This window comes from Bubalus kerabau, chromosome 6, assembly GCF_029407905.1.
Source record: "Bubalus kerabau isolate K-KA32 ecotype Philippines breed swamp buffalo chromosome 6, PCC_UOA_SB_1v2, whole genome shotgun sequence".
NCBI lineage: Eukaryota > Metazoa > Chordata > Mammalia > Artiodactyla > Bovidae > Bubalus > Bubalus kerabau.
Genome location: NC_073629.1, coordinates 49,210,541 through 49,233,764, shown reverse-complemented (window position 1 = coordinate 49,233,764; position 23,224 = coordinate 49,210,541). Strand labels below are relative to the sequence as shown.

The following is a 23,224-nucleotide window of genomic DNA, read 5'->3' as shown; positions in this document are numbered from 1 at the left end:
AATTCTCCAGGCCAGAATACTGGAATGGGTAGCCTTTCCCTTCTCCAGGGGATCTTCCCAACCCCTCTGGATCTTCCCAGAAAATGAGCCCAGGTCTCCTGCGTTGCAGGTAGATTCTTTATCAGCTGAGCCACAAGGGAAGCCCAAGAATACTGGAGTGGGTAGCCTATCCCTTCTCCAGCAGATTGACCCAGGAATTGAACCGGGGTCTCCTGCATTGCAGGCAGATTCTTTACCAACTGGGCTATCAGGGAAGCCCTATAAATGCATAATTGCACTTAAGTGGCCTAGAGAGTGGGGTGGGAGTGAGGGGGAGTCTTGCTCAGAGACTTCAAGACTGACCTAATAGAGGATCCAGCAAATCTAATGTAATGTCCAGCACTAATGTACATTTTTATTTCTAACATTATTTTTCTACATTATACATTTGTAAATTAGCAGTTTTATATCCTTTGCATCTCCTCAGTCAATTATTTTTTAGCCTAGATATACCACCAAACCCAAGATAGGTATTAGGAAATAATAGACATATGTAAACTAAAATATTATAAATTTTATATAATACATGTGGTATACACTTCCATGTTTTCTCTGTTTTAAGACATAAATGTAACCATTGGCTTTGTTTTTCTTATTTGGTGTTACTAAAATATGCATATTAGTGGACATTTGCAACTGTTTTGAGGTCTTTTAAAAAAAAACTCATACAAATGTATGTTAATAACATTCTTCCATTTTTCTTTATATTGCCCCACACAAAGATAGCTGGTAAATAAGACATCAATTCATCATTCTGCAAGAATAAGATATAGCAAAGCATCTCTTTATATCACCCATTTGAAGTCATGAATCTAAATAATTAATGTAAATGTTTTAAAAGCTATGCTGGTTTTAATGTTGTTTATAATGCTTATATATCCCAGTAGGTATCCACAATCGCCTTATTTTCTGAAACAATAGGCTTTTTTAACTGGCATTTCCTAATGTTTATTTCCTTATCTTCCTTTTTAGATTTTAATAGATTAAGCAATTACAACATATAGGCTTCTACTTTTTGCAGGTCTTATTTGGAATATACGCACTTTGCTTCCTAAACACTTTTGCTAAAAAGACATGAAAACTGACTAACCTAATATTGGTTAATTCAGGGAAGAATGTATGTGGGTACCTGTTTGAGTTTAATATCATGCTGCAGGTTAGAAGTATGGTTTTTGAACATAAGTCACAAATAATCAGTGTGCTATGAGAAGAACATAGGCTGGTGAAGGATAACAGGTCACTTACATGCATTTGTAAATGTGACTAGTATGAAGTGTTGTTCTGTCTTGACCACTGAAGTCACAAGCTTGGCAAGTGGCTGACTGTACATGGGTTGGCAAGCTGAATATTTCATTATGTGGGATGAATGCTGTGTTCTCTTTGAACTTTTATGCCTTTATAAAAAAGTCAATGACATAAATGTTGGATTTTTAAAAAAGAAATTAACTATTGCCTTTTTTAGTAAAATTGATAAGATTAACAGCAATATTTTTCAAGAGATGGTTGCTTTTTTGATATGCCTTCCTATGTTCTATTGTATGAAATAAATGAATGGTATGAAATAAATTTATCTAATTAAAGTGAATCTATTCATAGGGAAAGAAAATAGAAACAAAATTGATGAACTAATACATGTTTATAGAGATCCTATGTCATTTATAGATCGTACATTTACTATTTGAGTATAAGGAAAATTTTCCATGTGGTGAATTCTCAGATCACTTACTTACATTTTTAAGTAAAGCTAACAAAATGCCAACAGTAAGTACTACTATTCTTATTTCATATAAACTTTTATGAAATTGTTACCCCTTATGCAATGAGATGGAGAAGGCAATGGCAACCCACTCCAGTACTCTTGCCTGGAAAATCCCATGGACAGAGGAGCCTGGTAGGCTGTAGTTCATGGGGTCACAAAGAGTCAGACACGACTGAGCGACTTCACTTTCACTTTTCACTTTCATGCATTGGAGAAGGAAATGGCAACCCATGCCAGTGTTCTTGCCTGGACAATCCCAGGGACGGGGGAGCCTGGCGGGCTGCCGTCTATGGGGTCGCACAGAGTCGGACAGGACTGAAGCGACTTAGCAGCAGCAGCAGCGGGTTGTAAAAAGGTTTAGAGTTTAAGAGGTTTTCTCTCTTCTGCTTACATAGGCAGGTAAAAAAATTCTATAGTTTTTTTCCTGATATTCAACTTTCATCCCTTGGGCAGGATACTCATAATCAGGGAAAATATGATCATAAAGGAAGTGACACATTTATGCTTTAATATCCTATTTTTAGGGGTAAACCACCCTCTTTGTACTCCATTTCTGACTTCTTGGGTAGCCTTACTTTTCTTGTGTTCTTTATGAATCACTGCCTCCCCTCAACAAAACCAATGAGTTATAGTATGTTTGGAAAACTTTCAAACTTGATATGAAATGACTGAGTCTATGCATACTTGGCCAACTCTTCTGCATCATTCCACTACCTTAGGATCTAATCATTAAACCATTCTACTGCAATTTAGGAAGAAAATTTGGTTTCAGATGCCATTTGTTACATTTATTTCATGATTGTGTCATACTTCAAGGGTGAGGAGTTTTAGTTTTTCTTTAATATTTTACCCTAGTATCTATATTTTAAAAACATATTGCCAGCAATTACATATGAAGTGGTTTTGAAAAATGAGATTTAGTGTTTAAGATAAGATAAAGTTGTAATTTACATCAGGAGACAAGAAGTAGAAAAAGACTGATCTTATATTTAGTCTAAAGAAAAATTTCCCCAATGCCATGGAAAAAATGCCATGACTCACTAACATTTTATAATTAACAGTGTTTTAAAAAAACTATTGTTTTTAAAGATTATTTTAAAAATGTTGCCTGTTCTCAATTCTTTCTTTTCCAGCTGAGCCACAAGGGAAGCCATTTTCAATTATGGAGTTCCCTGGTGGCTCAGAAGGTAAAGAATCTGCCCACTGCCTGCACTATGGGAGTCCTGAGTTTGATCCCTGGGTCAGGAAGATCCCCTGGAGAAGGAAATGGCTACCTACTCCAGTGTTCTTGCCTGGAGAATTCTATGGGCAGAGGAGCCCGGTGGACTACTGTCCATGGGGTAGCAAAGAGTAGGACACAACTAAGTGACTGAGCACATCAAATGACTGAAGCAAAGGTAGGAGGAGGAACTAATAATGTGTCAGATCATGTATTTTATATTTAAATGTTTCAGGCTGGAATAATAAGCTGAAACAAATAGATGGAATTTAATAGTGAGCAACTGAACTGAACTGAACTGAATAGTGATGACTGTCAAGGTTTGCATTTGAGTTTGACACTGTATAAAAAGAGGGAAATGACCTGGAAGTAGCAGATGACCACAATTGTAGGTGTACCAATAGTGTGTCCATCTGCTAAAATAGGAAGTTGTTTTTAAATGTGTACTCTATTGGGGAGGTTTGGTATCCAGTTCAAACAAATTACAGTTTCTTGATTAGACCATACCCAAAGCCTCTGGAGTCTCTAAAATTGCCTATGTCCAGAGGTGAGCTGCCAGATAGCTGTAGAGGAGAGATTAGATTAGGTAGCTATTGTCCCAGAATAAACAACTGAAGGACCCAGAGAGGTCAGCATAGAAGAGATAAGTTGTAGGACATCTATGTGGTTTTGAAATGTCCTTAGAAATGTGAAACGACTATTTAGTGGAAGAGGAATTAGACTTACTCTGGTTTCACTCAGACATTGGAACTAGGACCAAAGGGGATGGTAATGAGATGTAGGGGAGACTTCTCTTTTACAAAAGAGACATCCCCAATGACTAGAAGATTTTAACAACACCCTTTTAAAGTGATTCTTCTCCATAAGGTATCTTCAATCAGATAGGTATAAAAATGGATCTAATAAGCAGAAGCTTTAGGTAGGAGCTTGTAATAAATTATCTTTAAAATTCTATTCTAATCTGAGATTCTGTGATTCAGTTGTTTTGATGAAATTATTGGATTTATTCCTAATACGGAGAGCTAAGCACTGGGCAAGCAAGAATAAGCTACATTTTTTCACCAAGTTCTTAAGTGAGGAAGGGGTGCAAGCAGCTGGTCTTCAAATCCATTCACCTCCTTGGAAGAAAGGGAGGGGGAGAAAGAAGGCAAGTGACCCAGGTCTAATCTCCTGTCAACTGGAACTTTAAGTACATAGGGTATGTACTGTTAGAAGGAGGAGACCTTAACTCTGAAATGCCCTTAGCCTATTCCTGGCTAAGGAGTCGCTGTAGTAAAGAGAAGCCAGGCTCTGTGAGGCCTGGCTCCTTGGAGAATGTCATATAGGCTCTACAATATTTTTAGAGGCATAAGATAAGGACGTTTTATAAGATAGACTCCTAGTGCTGTGTGAAGAACTTTGTAAACCTCACCTAGTAGAGCCTTAACTTCTTTGGGCCAGGACTGCTTGTTCAACACAGGAAGGACCTGGCTTGCCAACTGCCCTTCATATCCCAAACCTCTCTCTGCTTCCTCTGCATTAATCTGATAGTCTCTCTGCTTGTAGCAACTAGTAAAGCTTAACTCGAGGTAAGATCACTGTTTCCCATGAGCCTGATTTGGCAACCTAGTCCAGTGTGTTACCTCAAACCTTCAACTCTGCCTTGTAAGTAAATCATCAAAAACTTTGAATGATTAAAGTGAAGCAAACAGTAATTGAATACATGGTAGAATTTGTTCCCAGATCTCATTTCTATATTGATGGTGCTTTAAAAGGGTTTTCTTAGATCATGGAAATGACCTAAGATTCTGAGTCAGTTCAAATAGCCTAGAAAAAGTACCTCCTAATTGCTACAGTAGAACATAGTCAGTTTTATACAAAGCCCAGTTGGGATGCCCATAAATGACCTCACACCAATTATACAGCCCTAGTGGTGGGAAAATGTGTCCATCCCACTCCACACCATTGAAAGTGGCACAATATTTAGCATCATACTAGCTGTAATAGGTGCATAATAATTTTATTTATCTTTCTCCCTCACCTTCTGAATTCCTGACCCTAGCAGTTCTTGGCTATTGGAAAATTAAATTTCTCGTGATAAGAAAATCCAGATTTTCATAATCACTGGCTGAAAGAAGAATTTTCTTTAAGCTCTAGAAGGGATCAGACAAATCTTATTTTGTTTTCTCTCACAGAGTCATGCAGAGTCCATGGCCAGTATGAATTCTATTATAGACAAAGCGCCTTAAAGGTAGATGCCAGAAGTAGAAACACCATATTGACCTATATAGCAAAGAGAGTTTACTCAGTTGTGAGTTTGCTGTAATTTATTACAGTGAAGTATCAAAATGTATAGTTTATTAGATCTGAATTAAATCTGTCCTCTTAATAGCATCTATCTGACTTATATTTTAGTAGGTTTTGTTAATGGGGTAGGGATAAGGTAACAAGGAATTATACGTAACCTGAACCTTATTTAACAGCTTCCTCTGCCTGTGGAAGCCTCTACCACATGTGATGCTCACTCTCATGGGTGGATTGTATTAAACAGGTTAAGAGTCATTGATGTACAGGATTAGAAAATATGGAAGCCAGGCTACTGAAGCATAGCTCACTGGCTTACAATGGTTTTGAACTAAGGAGTTGGGGGGTAAGGAATAAGAATAAGAATATCCAGGGTAGATAGCTACCTAATTAAATACCACAAGTCGCAAGATTTAAATATAGGAAACTATTTTTAAAAATTCAAGGGACTTCCCTGGACCTTATCAACCTTGTATTTTTCTTTTCACAGAATTGTTGTAGGACCTTTAGCCAAAAAAATAACTTGATGCAATTTACATATTTAGAAAGATGAAGCTGAAGGTGATACGTGGGGGGAGAAAAGTTTTGTGTGGAAGGATCTCTTTGAGGAGGTTATTGGAGTAATGTAGATGATAGATTGTGAAGAACTTAACTTTGGTGGTTTTATTAATGAGCAAATTCAGTTTAGTTCAGTTGCTTAGTCGTGTCCGACTCTGCAACGCCATGGACTGCAGCACGCCAGGCTTCCCTGTCCATCACCAACTCCTGGAGCTTGCTCAAACTCATGTCCATCGAGTCAGTGATGCCATCCAACCATCCCATCCTCTGTCGTCCCCTTCTCCTCCTGCCTTCAATCTTTCCCAGAATCAGGGTCTTTTCAAATGAGTCAGTTCTTCACATCAGGTGGCTAAAGTATTGGAGTTTCAGCTTCAGCATCAGTCCTTTCAATGGATATTCAGGACTGATCTCCTTTAGGATTGACTGTTTTGATCTCCTTGCAGTCCAAGGGACTCTCAAGAGTCTTCTCCAACACCGCAGTTCAAAAGCATCAATTTTTCGACACTCAGCTTTCTTTACAGTCCAACTCTCACATCCATACATGACTACTGGAAAAACCATAGCTTTGACTAGGCAGAACTTGGTTGACAAAATAATGTCTCTGCTTTTTAATATGCTGTCTAGGTTTGTCATAGCTTTTCTTCCAAGGAGCAAGTGTCTTTTAATTTCATGGCTGCAGTCACTACCTGCAATGATTTTGGAGCCCCCCAAAATAAAATCTCTCACTGTTTCCTTTGTTTCCCCATCTATTTGCCATGAAGAGATGGGATTGGATGCCATGATCTTGGTTTTCTGAATGTTGAGTTTTAAGTCAACTTTTTCACTCTTCTCTTTCACTTTCATCAAGAGGCTGTTTAGTTTTTTGCTTTCTGCCATAAGGGTGATATCATCTACAAATCTGAGGTTATTGATATTTCTCCTGGCAATCTTGATTGCAGCTTGTGCTTCATCCAGCCCAGCATTTCACGTGATGTGCTCTGCATATAAATTAAATAAGCGGGAAGAAATATCCATAATAATAAATAAGCAGGAAGAAATAATGAGGAAGAAACTAATCTAAAAGCAACATTGTAGTCAATAGATCATGGTGACTAATTTAGATTTCAGAGAAAGAAGGGAAACAAGAGGGCAAAGTGACCCAGGGCACTAGAGGAATGGAGATCCTAAAGGAAATGGGAGAACCAGTTTGGGCAGAAATGTGTTTGTAGATTTCAGGTTTGTGGTGATACATGGTTATTCCAGGGGAAAAGGGCTCATATGCCATTAGAAATAAGAAATGACCTGTCGGTGCAGGGTAATCAGAGTCAGGGACCCAAAGAAAGTCAATCCTCTAAAAGAAGCAGAGGAGAACTTCAGAAGTGCAGAAAGAGAACCACAAAAGAATACATTTGGTAAACAGTGGTTAAGGCAACACTATAATTTAAAAAGCTATGATAAGAAATGTCGGTGCAGAGCTATTTGAAAAAATTAATTTGGTCGCTCATTTTTATTTGAGGATTAGGAAATATTGACAAGCAAAAAGAGAAGCTAATGCTCAATCTCACAACCCAGAGATAACTATTTATATTTACTTAATCACCATTTACATATAGGAATATATTCTATCTGTGTATATGAATAATTAAAAAATAGTCTTCTGTATATGAATATATATTACAAAAATAGGATCAAACCCCAAAATTTAAAATTTGTTTTACATATTGAAGCATTGCATACAACAAAATAAGGTAGTCTGTCAGAAAGCAAGGAACCTATCAAAGACTAATAGGGTTTTCTCAAAAAGACACTGGAACTAACACAATGACTATCCCATTGGTTAAAAATGTGACAATTTGATCATCAGTTAGAATACTGACTTAGGCCAGTGAAACCCATTGACTCACAAGTTTTTAATTATATTTAAAAAAAAAGAAGGGAGGAAGAAAGCTGGGTGGTCCTTGTGTGAGGTCTCATGTGGGTGCTGTTAGGTAGCAGTTAAGACTGGATAATCTAAAGGCTTGACTGAATTAAAAGGGGCTCATTCAAGTAGCTGGTAGTTCATGCTAGTTCTCTCCTGGAACATCAGTAGGCTCTTTGCCTCAAGCTCCTGTATGTGGCCCCTCCATGTGTCTTGAGCGTCTCACAGCCTGGCTATTGTGTTTCAAGAGGGAGCATTTTAAGAGCAAATATTCTAACAGACCCAGGAGGAAGCTGCATGGCTCTTTGAGACCTAGCTGCAGAAGACCAGAACTTCATTTCCTCTGCATTCTGGTGGTCAAATGAGTCACTGAGGCAGCCCAGATTCAAGGGGAGGAAAGTAAGACCCAAGCACATGATCTGAGGAACACTGTGCCCATGCAGGAAGGGACAGAATTGATGGTGATCACTTAGGTGACTGTAAGCCATGTCTTAATTGGTCAGTGTTAGATACCATGTATTATCTTCTTGCTATGGTGGGTAAGAATTTAACTCTCCCACCTCTATCTCCTTTCCCTTCTTTCTTCCCATGTAGTTAAAGTAATTAGAGTTCCTCTCACAGTTTCTTCGAAAACTTTATAAACATTTTTATTTTGGGTTTGTAGCACCTCTTGATCCTTTAAGGTGAAGATGTTTATGCTTCTGTCCTTCCAGTTTTTGTCATTTGCATGTGAACTTTAGTATCACTAAGATTTAACAGTATTTGCCTTATATTCTATAATCATATTGCATTTCAGTTGATCCTACACAGAGAAAATGAAGTGTTTCTTATGATTGTATTAAAATAGTTCACTGAACAGCTAGGATTATTTTTCCTATCTAATTTTTGCTTAGACTATTTGCCTTCTTTTTTTCCCCTTGTAACATATGCCTTTATCATGTATTTGAATTGTCCCATCTCTTCAGTCAAATTCCCCAGATACCTGCCCCTGGAGCTCTCCATTCTCCTGCCCTCTAGGTGCGCTTGTTAATGTCCCAGGCTTCCTACCATTACTCTTCTGGTTTGAGGCCACTGCTTCTTTACCCCATATCTGTCTTGGTTTATTCACTCATGCTATAGTATATCCTCATATTTTCCAAGAAAGGGGGTAAAGGAGGTATACTCTCGAAATCTTCAGCAAGTTCTGAAAATGTTTTTATTTTCAGGCCGTCTAGTTGCATCAGTATCTCTGTGGATGGCATATAGATAAACAATCATATTTAATCAGTTTTCTATCTTTATGTGTTTTTTAAGTTTTACTGTTGTATATAACTTGCATAAACATTCTTATGTCTTCATATTTGTGCCTATACATAGCTATTTCAAAGGTTAGTTTTGTGGGGTTCCTGGGCAAATGGTATTTACATTTTTAAGGATAGTGACATGTTCTACTAAAATTATCTTTAGAAAGGTTACCCAGTGTCCTCCAAAGATGTATGTGTGTATGTGATTGAATTGGTTAACAGGTAGGGAGTGTTATGTGTAAATGGTCCTTTTCATCAAGAGATTGGTTGGTTTTGTTGTTGTATCTGTTTGTTTTTGTCTTGTGAATGCTGTCAGTTCATAGGGCTAAGGAACTCTGAGGAGGATAGGCCAGAATTTTCTGTGCAGAGTGGAACTGATACCTCTGAAGAAGATAGACAGGTACTTGGACAGTCATAAAATATTTGAAGGGTTATAATATGAAAAGAGGGGCTTCCCTAGTGGCTCAGATGGTAAAGAATCTGCCTGCATTGCAGGAGACCCATGCTCAATCCCTGGGTTGAGAAGATCCCCTGGAGAACAGAATGGCAACCCATTCCAGTATTCTTGCCTGGAGAATTCCATGGACAGAGGAGCCGGGCGAGCTGTAGTCTATGGGTTTGCAAAAGAGTTGAATGCAACTGAGTGACTAACACTTTCACTTTCATATGAAAAAGTGATTTTGGATAGCCAGAATCTGGAATAGGACTAGCGGGTAGATGTCAAAGAGGGTACAGATTAGTTCTGGAACTTTTGGAAAGCAGCTTTAGAAGATGCTACTCCTCTTAACACAGAGTTTTCCATGCTGAGGGGTAAACTGGAAGAACTTTTGTAGAAGGGATTTAAGAAATCTGTGGGTAATTGAAATAGGCAATCTTCAGAGGCCATCTCAATCTCACCACATTTTGATGGTCATAAGCATAAACTTGTCATGAAGAAGTTAAGTTCAGCTTGGATGCAGTATAGTTGTGCAAAGTGAGGTATAAAGTTGATACAACCTACTGGGCAAGTAAAACAGGTGAGTCTTCCTTTAGAAGTACTTAATTTCTTTTCCAGCATGAATATTTTTTCTGCAGCAATTAGAAAGTAGCATTAACTACTTTTTGAGGAGTGATTATTAATATATAGTAAAATAGCAGTAGTGAACCTACATTTTTGTCCTAATTGTGATGACGATCTGTCTTTCCTATCATCTGCTCATTGTCATCACCTCAGGCATGGCCCTTAGTCTTGTGTAGTCATCCAGGGATCAATGACTAGAGTTGAAGGCTTGTACCTAGGCAGGAAAGAATACATCCTTTCAGGACTTGTTCAAACTTATTTAATCTTCTTAATAGCTGTGGTAAGAAAAAGTACCTGGTTCTATTTCACTTTTAACCTTAAAAAAAAGTGCTTTTTTGCAGTGCTTTTCTGTTTTAGTATTTTTCCTGTTTGCCATTAGTATGCATTGTGTCTTATTCTCACATCAGCTCTGTCATAAGGATGGTATTCTGCTTGTTTTACACATGGAGAAACTGAGGTTTTGGTCTTCTTTGCCCAAGGTCACCCGGGAGAGCTACGGTTCAAATCTTGGTTTTCAGACCACAGGCCCATAATCATTCATTAACTATCCTTGCCTCCTTAAACTTATCTGCTTAATAATCATCATGAATTGCCCAAAGAGGATGATGTTTTGCAGACTTTCTAAGCAGTCAGTTAGCCTATAAGTCTTCATGGCAATTCTATCATGAGTATTAGGATCAAGAGGTCATGGCATCCAGAGACCTCTCATCTGTCAGTTAACCATAACTCTGTCATTCTGTTTTATAAAGTGATGAAGATCATGGTGGTGGCAGTGACAGCCATACAGTCCTAACAACAGCTCTGGTACAAAGTATTCCTCATATTTTAAAGAGATCTGGAAATGGGGTTAGGGAAGTTCATCAGTAGACAAGAGGTCATGGGATGATGAGGGACTCTGCTTGTGTGCTCACTGAGAACCTGCTTCTAGCTCGTTTCCTTCTGATTGGTAGCTATTACATAGGTCTCAAGTTCCCCTACCTCTTTTAGTTGCCTGCCCACTTTTCCTGTCTTGCCTTCACTAACCTGAATGTATCAAGGTTTGGAGATTAATCATCTATCTTTTTTTGCTCGTAGCAAGTTTATGATAACCTCTAATGCTGCTCTACCGATCTCTTTAAAGAAATTGAAATTGAGATATTTTTCTGTTTTCATTTTCGGGTGGAATACTAACGTTCTCATCAGGGTGCACTGACCCTCTCAGAAATAGGTCCGAAGGACTCTTTTAGGATTTTGATTTTGGAGGTGATTCTCCTTTACACTGGTTAGCAGGCGAGGCTCAACTCAGGAAACATGGGCCAGGCGCTGCACTAAGCTTTACAGATAGAACAGGAAATGAGAAACAGGGGATGCAGGTATTTGCAGGAGGCTAAGTACAGTAACAGACAGGAAGGGGTCAGAAGAAACTTTTCTAGTGGAATGTATCAGGTCCACCTAGATAATAGTTGTGGGTTTTGATGAGGGCTTTTGTAAATCTTCCCTAATTATGATTTCAGAGAAGTAGGGAGCTAGTTTCCTTAGGACTTCAATCTCTAGGTAGGACAGTAGCCGTTTAACACTAGTGTATATGAGAATCAACTAGAGGACCTGTTAAAACTAGATTACTGGTGTCACCCCCAGGGCTACTGATTCAGTAGGTCTGGGATGGGGTCCAAGAATAAAATATGCAAATTTAGCAAGTTCCTGGGAAATGCTAATGCTGCTAGTCTGGGAACCACATTTTGAGACTCTTTGGCTTACAACTAACTGATTCTCTTTAGAAAGAGGGAAGAGAATTTAAGAGGAAGGTCAGGATGTTATGCCCATTTTTTTCAAAGAAAATCTAGAGGAAATTTTTCAAAATGTGAAAAATTTGTATTTTGGCCATATTTAGATAAAAACAATGAACCAAAAATACTATTTTTACTAGTAACTTTTAATACTTAAAGAATATCATAAAGTCAGGTTTAACCTGATATTTGATTAATAGGTATTTTTAATTTTGTTCCAAATTGAAAGGAGTTGGAAGAAGTAATCTTTTAAACTCTCAAAAAAGTCTTAGACATAGTATATGTCATGAACATATTTTTTGTTTTTAAAAAGTTAACTAGAGAGTAATTCATAGAATTCTCTTTTAAAGTTTAAGATTAAGGGTATTGCTACTATTATCATTTCAGTATTTTACATGACTATGAGGTGTCTTTTAAATATTTTTGAAGTTGCATAAAATTCAAATTAAAAATAAATTTTAGAATTGGATCTCATCTTTGGAAAAACTGTTTATTTGAAAGACACAGTGAGTAATTAAGCAAGGATTTTGAGTGACCATAGGAACACATTAACTCACAGTACAGCAGTATGGACGATCATATTCTCTAAACATTGGATACACTTTTCTAGAATAGCATAGACTTAAAAAAACTAATCAAAAGAAGAAGAAAATCGTTAAGAATAATGGATTGAATGAGGAGCTGCCTTTAACTGAGGAGGGAAAGGCAATGTTATGAATGAGAGAATTTATCTTTAAGAAAAAGTAGGAAATGTTTATTATATATCTGAATCTATTATAATGAAAGATTATACTAGTAAAAATATTTCCAAGATTTTTACATCTGGTTCAAGTAACAATCTTACTAAAATAACTTTTTTTCATTTCATTTTCTGTCCTCTGTGGCCCCAGTCATATTGTTTGTAGTTTTATACTATTTGCAAGGCTTTTCTCCCTTAACCTATTCACTACAGAATTAAACTATGGAAGGAGAGAAGAGAAGAGCATTTCAACTTGAGAATTTTATTTGAATGGTTTGTCATTGAAAACAATTTCTTGTTTTTCTGACCTTTTCTTAATTTAACTATTCTGACCACTTCTTTTGAAACAACTCACCTAAACTTGAAACAAATCACTCAAACTAAAACTAAGCCCACAAACTATCCAGGAACCTGGACTATGAGTGACATTTTTTCTCCTTTTCTCTTTAAAGTGCTTTTTTTTTTTCCCTGCTGGATGACTTAAGAGAGGCAAGATGCTTGTTCTTTATTCATTTCCACATCTCCTAGCTGGGAATGTGATTCCTATTACATATTAAAATGAAAACATTCACCTGCCATTTGGAATTCATTATAATAAAATTGATAATAAAATAAAGTTAGGCGTGGCCTGCCTATGTCTATCCTGGTTTTACCATTTTACCATCAAAAATCCTACATCTCATGAAACCCCTCCCTGTGATGCAAAAAAATCATGGCACCATGATTTGCAGTTCTCAATAATGGTTCATTTGTTGTCACGTCACTCTGAATGATGCAACTTAAGTGTGTTGTAATCATGAACAATAACAGTCATCCTTGACTTTGCCCATTGGATTAATGCTGTATTTTTATTGAAACAGTGTTAGCTTAATTTATTAGCACTGTACATATTGTGACCGTTTTTTCTAAGAGTAGATAATGAAAATGACAACAGTTATGATACCACCAAACTGCCACAAGCATGACCAAGAAAGAAGGTTATAGTAGTTTTTATATATGGAAATATACATAGTATATATTATTGTGTATAGTGATATGTTATCATAGATGGATAGAAAAACAATTAGGAAGTTGGATAACCAAGGCAGAACATACTGCACAATATGCATAAAAGAATTTTGAGTTGAATTGTGTCCCCTGCCCCACCCTCACCTCAAATGTATATGTTGAAATCCTAATCCCCAGTACTTCAGAATATGACCTAATTTGGAAATAGGGTCATTACAGAGATAATTAGTTAAGTGAAAATCAGGCATACTTGAGTAGTATTGGTCCTTAATCCAATATGATTGGTGTCCTCATGAAAAGGGGATTTGGTCACCAACATGCATACAAGGAAAACGTCATATGAAGATTGGAGCTGAGCTGCCAGAAACCAAGGAACGGTTAGAATCTAGGAGAAAGGTCTAAAATAACTTCTTCCCTAAAACATTCAGAAGGAGCATGGCCCTGTTGATCCTTGGTCTTCGACTTTTGGCCTCTAGAACTGTAAGATAATACATTTTTGTTGTTTAAGGCATTCAGTTTGCAGTACTTAGCTATGGCAGCCCTAGCCACCAACACAGGCCTGGTGGAGAAGAGGATGTAAAAGCACCTGAAGAGACCAAATCTCACAGGTCTGGAATAATACAGGCAGATACATCTTAATCTGTGCTTTTCTCATCTTGCAAAAAGACACCAATGCTCAAATGAAAATAGCAGGCATTGACTTAGCTTGGATATTCCACATGAATGTACACATTTTATCCCCTTGATTGCTCTGTGAAACTGAGTAAAGCTGGATTTCCTGATTCAGAAGGTACAACTAAAATATTCTGTAGGTGAAAGAAGGGGGAAATTTTGGTAACAGATGTGATGGCTTCTTATATACAGCTGATTCTGTCAGATCTTACCAATGATCATTCTTTCTGCAGTATATCAAATGATTTATTGAATCACAGCAACAAAAAGATGTCCCCCTCCATCTTTGGTATTTTGATTTGAAAAATGGATTTTCAAACTGAATTTTTGATTTCTGTGAAGATTATAAAGAAACCACATAAAACATGAAAATTGTTGATATATAAAAACAAGTTAGATTTTGCTCATCTATCTACATTTTATAGCAGACAGTACTATTGTCAACTTTGGCAAATTTCATTCAGTCTATAAACTTCTTACCAAGGAAAGTGAAAAGATATTACCCACTAGATGTCTTCTACATCTTGTATACAATCCTGTTAAAGGAACGTGATTTGCTTACCTGTGACACTGAAGCTTTCATAATGAAAGTTCTTGTTCATCTTTCATTTACTCAAAACCTGAAGAAACACTTAATGAGATATTTGACTTTATGGAGATGGAAGGACATAATCTTTGTGGACAAGAGCCTACAAGTAGCTATGACTGCTGCCAGCAAATGTTGGCCTGCTCTGCAAGCATATGTTCAGAGTGTGAGGCAAGAGGAATGTCCTTTAGTTTGGAAATAGATTGAGGATGAGAATGCATAAAAATGTTGCAGTGAAACGGATATTTATGTACTGGTTCTCCAAAATGATGATAGTTGAAGAGGCCATAAGGAGATAGAAAACGGTGAACTATCAGTACCTGCATCGTTTGATGTTATGTGCAGATTGTGAAATTGCATACAATGAAATGAGAAAACTTATACAGTGAAATACTGGCTCAGGTTTTTGGAAATAAGACTGCCTCGGAACTCAAAAATGTTACCAGAGAAGAGTAGCTACATTAAATAGAACTTTTTTTATACTAAAACTATAACTTACTGGAATTCATTGAGTATGCTCTAGGGTATCTTAAAATGATATGTATTTTAGACATTTTAGAAATAGATGGCATATATGATGAATTTATGCATACAAATGATCTTGCAAACTACTGGTCTACCAGAACAAGCCTGTAACTACAAAGTGAATGAATATTGTTAGAGAGCTGGAAACTTAATTCTTATAACTCTAAAAGCCTACTATTGCTAATAAGTAAAATTTTATGTATTTTATGCTTAAACAACTTTATTGAGGAAATATTTAGCTTGAGATCATCATATTTGACTGATACCAGTAATGTGGACCTCTAAGAGCACAGTTATAAGTCAAAGTAAATTTTATATTTAACTGTAGTTGTTTTAATCCTGCAAAAAATAAGGATATCCTAAAGGCTGCAGACATTTCAGAAAGGTACTATTGGAAAAGGAGATAAAGAGTGAAAATATCCTACTATGTCATGGATAAAAAGATATAATTTTTTTTATTAAATATGGGTAACAACTGTTTAGTCCTATTGTATTTGCATTCTTCTTTTAAAAAGTCTTATATTTATGCTTCTGAAAACATAATATAACCTACTAAATTTCAATATCAAAGAGAAATAAAAGATCATAAACATTATAAAAATATATTTTTCCACAATTTGATTTGTTTGATTAGTCCCACTATTAATTACTAGTTACTGATATTAACTAGTTCTATTATTTAAATAAAAGCATTTACTGTAATAGAAAAGAAAATAGTACAGAATAATATAGAATCTCAAATTCACACATATTTCTGTGTTAAAGTAACAACACATGTGGATAGTTATTTCCCATGTATTGTCATGTGTTTTTGAACTGCTATGGCTGTGTCCAGTCACCTCTAAAATGTTGATCATCTTCCCCATCACCCTCCACATGCACAGAGCTCATCTTGGCTATTGTCTTCATCTCTCTGTTGTCCTTTCTTCTTCCTCATAACCCATTTCAGTTTTACTAAGGACAGCGAGTTTGAGATGATGGGAAGTTTTAGTTTTAGATTTATCTTGGAAAAACTAATTCTTGCAATCCAGCTCTCAATGTTTAACCCCTAAAATAACTTACATAGAGAAGAACTGAGACTCTTAAAATAAAAAGTCCCATTCATTATCATTTTCTAAAATATTGCTTTATATTGTTCCCATTTGGAAGGCAGTGTGCTATAAACAGTGGGAAAAATGTTTCTGAAGTTGTATATCTCATGTTTTGAGGGCATGCATGCTAAGTCATTTCAGTCGTGTCTGACTCTTTTGCAAGCCTATGGACTCCAGCCTTCCAGGTTCCTCTGTCCATGGGATTCTCCAGGCAAGAATAATGGAGTGGGTTGCCATGCCCTCCTCCAGGGAATCTTCCCAACTTTGAAATCAACCCATGTCCCTTATGTCTCCTGCATTGACAGGCAGGTTCTTTACCACTAGCACCATCTGGGAACATTTTGAGGGCAGGTGGAACTATTTCTTTTGGTGTATAATCATAATTCTGATTTAATTGGAAGTGCTATAATGATTCCATTAACCTAGTAACACTTTTAAAATTACATAACATTTTTGGAATGTATACTTTTAGTTTTATTTCTAATGGTTATTAACAGTATAATACTTTTTTGGTTATTAAATTAGTGAAATGTACTAAGCATTATGTTTCTAAATTCAGAAAGGTCCCCAAAGTATGTGTTTTAGTTAGAGGATCTTCTGATTGACAAATATATTTTTCAGGTCAAATATGATAGATAAGGTTTAACATGTGTTGTTACATTTGGCAAGTGTGTGTCTGCTCATAGGCATATATTGTTATTGAGAAAGTGAAGCACACTTTGGAAATTTTTAAGGTGTGTCTAATGGATATAAAACTACATTCCGATTAGATATTTAATTGCTATAAAATTACTCAACTTTTGAAATTCACACTACCATGATCAGTATTTCTATGGTAATTTGAGAACGCTGTTACTCATGGCTATTTGCAGAATTCATTAGTTCAGCATGAGACTACTGCTTGAAATCTGTCTGAGTGAACATTATGTACGTAAATGAACATAAGTGTGCAATATGTTGTCTTTAAAATATACTGTAGAATTCTAATGACATTTCTAAGTTTTCATAAAGAAGATCACTTTAGCAGACTTGGTTTGTGTTTATATTGATCATTGTTTTATGCCAAGAAGCTGTTGAATGTCTCTTCAATGATTGGAGATTTTGATAAGAACGTTAACCCTGACATGATGTTTTATATTTATCACCCAGAATGATGGTGTGCTGGTGTACGTTGGGAATTTCCGCCTGCTTGCAGAACTTTCCAGCCCTTTTGTGAATCAGCGGTAGGTTACTGATATCATTAATTATTTTATACTTGGGTTGTTTAGTTTAGGGAAATGTTTTCCTCAAGATCCTAGCTATAAAAATGAGAATATGTGATATGAATTATCACCATTGTACAAATGAGGAAATTGAGCCTTGGAAAGGTGAAGGAAACTAAGCCAAGATTGGTGGTGACCCTGGCTCTTGAACCCAGCTCCCTTTGTGGTATAACAATACTTTGTTTTACTGGATTTATCTTGGGCCCAGTTAATATCCCTGATACCAACTTCCTCCTGTTCCCAAATTTTGATACCAACATTATGTTGTCCCTCTTTTAAAAGAATCTTTTAATTTTAGATTTACAGAAAAGTCACAAAAATTACACAAAAACTCCCACAAACCCTTCACCTAGTTTCCCCTTTTGTTAATATCTTACATTATCATGGAACATTTGTCAAAACTAAGCCAGCATTGACTCATTATTACTAAGTAAACTCCAGACTGTTGGATTCCCCGAGTTTTTCTATTAGTGTCTTCCTTCTGTTCTATGATTCAATCCAGGCTGCCACGTTGCATTTAGTTGTCAGTCTTCCTCCCCGATCTACCCTGGTCTGTAACAGATTCTTAGTCTCTCCTTGTTTTTCATGACCTTAACATTGTTAAAGGATACTCTCCAGTTATTTTGTAGAATCCTGCAGTCTAGATTTACCTGTTTTTCTCATGACTAGGCAAAGGTTATAGGTTTTTGAAAGAAATCCAATAGAGGTGAAGTGCCCTTCTTGTCACTTAAAAGCTGGCTTAAAACTCAACATTTGAAAAAGCTGGCTTAAAACTCAGCATTTAAAAAATGAAGATCATGGCATCCAGTCCCATCACTTCATAGCAAATAAATGGGAAAACAATGGAAACAGTGACAGACTTTATTTTGGGGGACTCCAAAATCACTGCAGATGGTGACTGTAGCCATGAAATTAAAAGATGCATACTCCTTGGAAGAAAAGGTATGACAAACCTTGACAGCATATTAAAAAGCAGAGACATTACTTTGCCAACAAAGGTCCATCTAGTCAAAGCTATGGTTTTTCCAGTAGTCACGTGTGGATGTGACAGTTGGACTATAAAGAAATCTGCGTGCCGAAGAATTGATGCTTTTGAACTGTGGTGTTGGAGAAGATGCTTGAGAGTCCCTTGGACTGCAAGGTGATCCAACCAGTCCATCCTAAAGGAGATCAGTCCTCATTGGAAGGATTGATGCTGAAGCTGAAATGCCAATACTTTAGCTACCTGATGCAAAGAACTGACTCATTTGAAAAGACCCTGAGGCTGGGAAAGATTGAGGGCAGGAGAAGGGGATGACAGAGGAGGAGATGGTTGGATGGCATCACTGCCTCGATGGACATGAGTTTGAGCAAGCTTGGAGAGCTGGTGATGGACAGGGAAGCCTGGCGTGCTGCAGTCCATGGGGCCGCAAGGAGTCAGGCACGACTGAGCGACTGAACTGAACTACCCTTGTCACATATCAGGAGCTGTATGATATCCATGTGACATCACTGGGGGTGTGAACGTCCACTGTGTGGTTGAGGTGGCGTTTGACAAGTTTCTCTGCTGTGAAGTTTTTCCTTTTCCTTATTCTCTTCTTTGAAAGCAAGGCACAAAGTATGTAACCCATTCTGGGGAGAAATTAAGCTCCACCTCCTGGAGGGAGGTAGTTGTCTCCCTACCTCTCATTTTGACAATGGCTTTATTATTATCATTTCTTACCATTATCTTGTCATTTAACAGGGTCTGCTGTAATTTTTTCTGTGTAATGTTTAGCTGCTCCTTTCATTCCATACACATGGTCCTAGTTTAGGGCCTTTAGGATCTTGTGGGTGATTGATAGCGGTCTAACTGACTTCCTGACTCTCCATTCGCCCACTCTCCAGTCCTTTCCTCATAATGCCTCCAAGTCATCTTTCTCTTGTCCCACTTTCAGTGCCTTACTTTCTTACTAAATGCTGTGTCTTCTTTAGAGTCGTCTCTGAACTTTTGAAGCTCTCTGTGATGTGCTCCATGTCTCCAGCCTAATTTTTTACCTAATTACTCATTAGAGTTAGTTTTATACCTTTAAACTGTCTCACACACCTGTGGATTTTTCTCACGTTTCCTCCTTTATTCATATCCTCCATTTTCCCTCCATCTTTGAAAAATTTGCCTATCTTTCAAGTTGTAGGTCAAAGTCCCAAACCCAGGGAAAGCTCCCATGATTACATGTAGATTTTTGTATCTTAGTGCAGAGATACCTCAGAGAATTGAGAGTCAAATCAGACTCATGTGCATTAGGGAGCTTACCCTGTATCAAGCCTTACTAATAATCCCAAGGATACAAGTAATCATGAGACACTGGCAAAGCATGATGATGTTCAGGACCATCAGCAAGGCTCCCTAAGTTTTTTTTTGCATTGAGCACATTCTGGAATGAGGTTACCTATGAGGTCTCTAAGTGATATGTATGGTTCATATTGCTGACATAAAGTAGCTGTCTTGGTTATGAAATATCTGCATTTAATATTCAAATAGTTACTTAGATTATGTAACCTTCCCCAGGGAGGTCAGACCCCATATATCTGTACACTCTAGGTTCATTTATTATAAGCAACTGTAGACTACATGTATCCTAAAAGCATTCCAAGGATGAAGACTCTCTGCTGCAAATACCATCATTATGCTTACCAAGCAGTTAGCCTCATCACTTGTTTTTCTTGCCAAAGGTGGGAACCATGGTCCTTCCACACCCAAACAGAAGAAATTAGATTACATATCTGCTGCTTAAACTTTTCTTTCCCAGATAATTATGTACTATCTTATTTTGTCAGTGTTTCGTATGTTTTAATTTTTATTTCTTCAAGAAGACACTAAGTTCTTTAGCCTTGGCCATTTGAAAATTTTAAAATAAGAGTTCTTCTGCAATTTTTAAAGACTCTGATGACGTGAAAGTATAGAGAGCAAAGAACATGTTCTTTGAAGGCAGGAGACCTGGATTCAAATCCAAGCTGCCTCGCTTCCCACTGTATGTGAGTGGAAAATTGTCTCATCTTTCTGGGCCTCTGTTTTTGTTTTTGTTTTTGTTTTTTTTTACCTATAAAACAGGGATAATGATCCCTATCGGCCTTACAGTTTATTGTGAAGATTCTTTGTGGTTATATGTTTGGTTGTATATTTACTTACATGTGTAAAGCACCTGACCTAGTGCTTTTCATTCACTACATATGCAACAAGTGCTAAATGTAGTGTAGATTCAATATGCTGAAATCTAGTCAACACTGGAAGTGCGTAGTTTATGTTTGCCTTCTCTACTTGGTTGTATCTTTTTTTGTTCTTTAATGCATTAAAACTAGGCTTCCTCTTCTGTCATTTTGCTAGAATGATTTCCTTAGAGGTATCAATGACTTGCATGTGCGAAATCCAGCAAACACTGTTTGGTGCCTATCTCATTGCATCTCCCTGTGGACTTGATACTGTTGGCCATCTCCTTCTAATGCCACAGCTCCCCTTCTCTTTCATGACACCACACTGGTTCTTGTAGTGCTCTGACCATCCTGTCTCAGTCTTGAATGTAATAGTTCCTTAAATGCCGGTGTTCCTCTGGGCCCACTGACCTTCTCGGTGCTTTCCCCTGAGTGAATTGTGCTTTCAAGGTTTCAGCTATTACCCATTTGCTCAATGTGGTGTAATGAACTATGTCAGAATTTTAGAATCATAGCAACTCAAGTTGCAATTTAACCTTGCCACTTACTTGCTCTGACCTTGGCTAAGTTATGTAACGTTCCTGTACTGCAGTTGCTTTATCTATAAAAAAGCATATTTAATATTGCTTACTTCTTTGCATTGTAGTCAAGTGTTTTCTTCTCCCAGGTGGCACATCAGAATCCACACGTCTGAAATAGAATGCAACACATTTCCCTCTGTGTTCTCTTACATGCTCCTGTTCAGCTTGTGACCTGGCCATTCTCTCCGTTATCTCTGTTCAGCATGTGGGAATCCTCTTTGACTGTTTCTCCCTCACCTGTATTTGGTACATCCCAGGCCCTGCCACATCACCTCCTAAACAGTTCTGGCCTTGGCCAGCTCCTCTCCATCTCTGCTGTCAGTGCTCTCGCTCATCATCTCTTGTCTGGGCTCCTGAACTAGCTGGTATACCTGTACTGTCCAGTAGAGGAGCCACAAGCCACACATGTGACTATTTATATTTAATTAAAATGAAATTAAATAAAAAATTCAGTTCTTCAGCATGACTTGTAAGGTTTCCAGTGCGTCATAGCCCTATGTGTCTACAGAACTGAGTAGAACATCTGTGGACCATTTCATTACTGCAGAAAGTTCCTTTGAACAGTGCTCTTTTAGACTGGAGTCGGCAAACTAAGACTTGAAGGCCAAACCTGCTGCCTGTTTCTACAAATAAAGCTTTACTGGGGCCCAGCCTAATGTGTTTGTTTACTATGGCTGCTTTCCCATGACAGCGGCCAAGTTGATTAGTTGTAACAGATATGGTATGGCTTCCGGAGCCCCTTGCTTTGTGTTTACTCTCTGGCTTTTTAGGGAAGAAGTTTACTGATTTCTGCTCTAGGCAGTCTGCCTGTCGCTAGTCCTGTTCCCCTTTCCTTCTCTGCTGTATTATTACCTTCCACAGTGATCTCCACACAAAAATGAGCACGTACCCCCCTGGTTAGATCCTCTGAGTGATTCCTCTGCTTCCAGGATAAACTCTGAGCTCTGTAATGTGACATAGAAAGCTCTGCAAGTAGAGCTGTCTTCTTTCTTTATGCCGTATTCCCCTCAAATTCTTCTTTTGCCCCACTGTCCCTATGCTGGAAAGGTCTCCTGGATCCTTGCTCTTTCTTCACAAGTCAGCCCAAGAGTTGTACTGAGCACAACAAGAAACCCCATGTCTTCCAGGCTGGGTTGTGCGTCCCTCACCTGTGTGGCACAATAGCAACACACAGTTATAGCATTATGATTAATTATTGTAAAGTAAACTTTTCTTTTTTTTCCTGTTCTTTACTTATCTCTGTGTTTTGTTAGGTCAACAGCCAAACTTTGTTGAATTTTGCATCGTCCAGTGTCCACCTGTTGTCTGGTACTTAGTAGCCATTTAATTGCTTTTTGAATTAATGGTTCCCAAGAGGTGATCAGTTTAGCTTTAGCAATATCTGTATCTTGATGGTGATTCGGATTTGAGATTTTAAAGCAGGAGGAACTTATCTTTGACACTTAAAGGAACTTTAATGTTTTTGTTTGAAACTCTTTTTGAGAAATCATAATATTAGAGATAATATAACTTATTCTTTAATTTTATAGTAAAAAGCTATGCTCTACCTTTATTTAAAATCTTTGAGTCTTGAAGAAATTAAGAATTGAGAAATAGGATTGGAATATGAGCAAGAAATGGTATAATGGAGCAGCAAGGAGATTATAATGAAATTTTCCATAGTTTGTTTTCTTTGGTTTGTGATATTTTTGTTCTCTTCATTCCTCCTGAACTCAAAATATCTCTGGG

General features: G+C 37.3%; 1 protein-coding gene across 4 annotated transcripts in view; it reads left to right on the top strand.

Annotated features, from left to right (window-relative positions):
* The window catches only part of TLCD4 (TLC domain containing 4), a 67,309-nt gene that overhangs the window by 32,337 nt on the left and 11,748 nt on the right, over positions 1-23,224 (top strand). For all 4 annotated transcript variants that reach the window (XM_055585030.1, XM_055585031.1, XM_055585032.1 and 1 more), the window contains exon 6: positions 17,635-17,708. In XM_055585030.1, the coding sequence (XP_055441005.1) occupies positions 17,635-17,708 (74 nt within the window). The remainder of the gene's footprint in view (positions 1-17,634; positions 17,709-23,224) is intronic.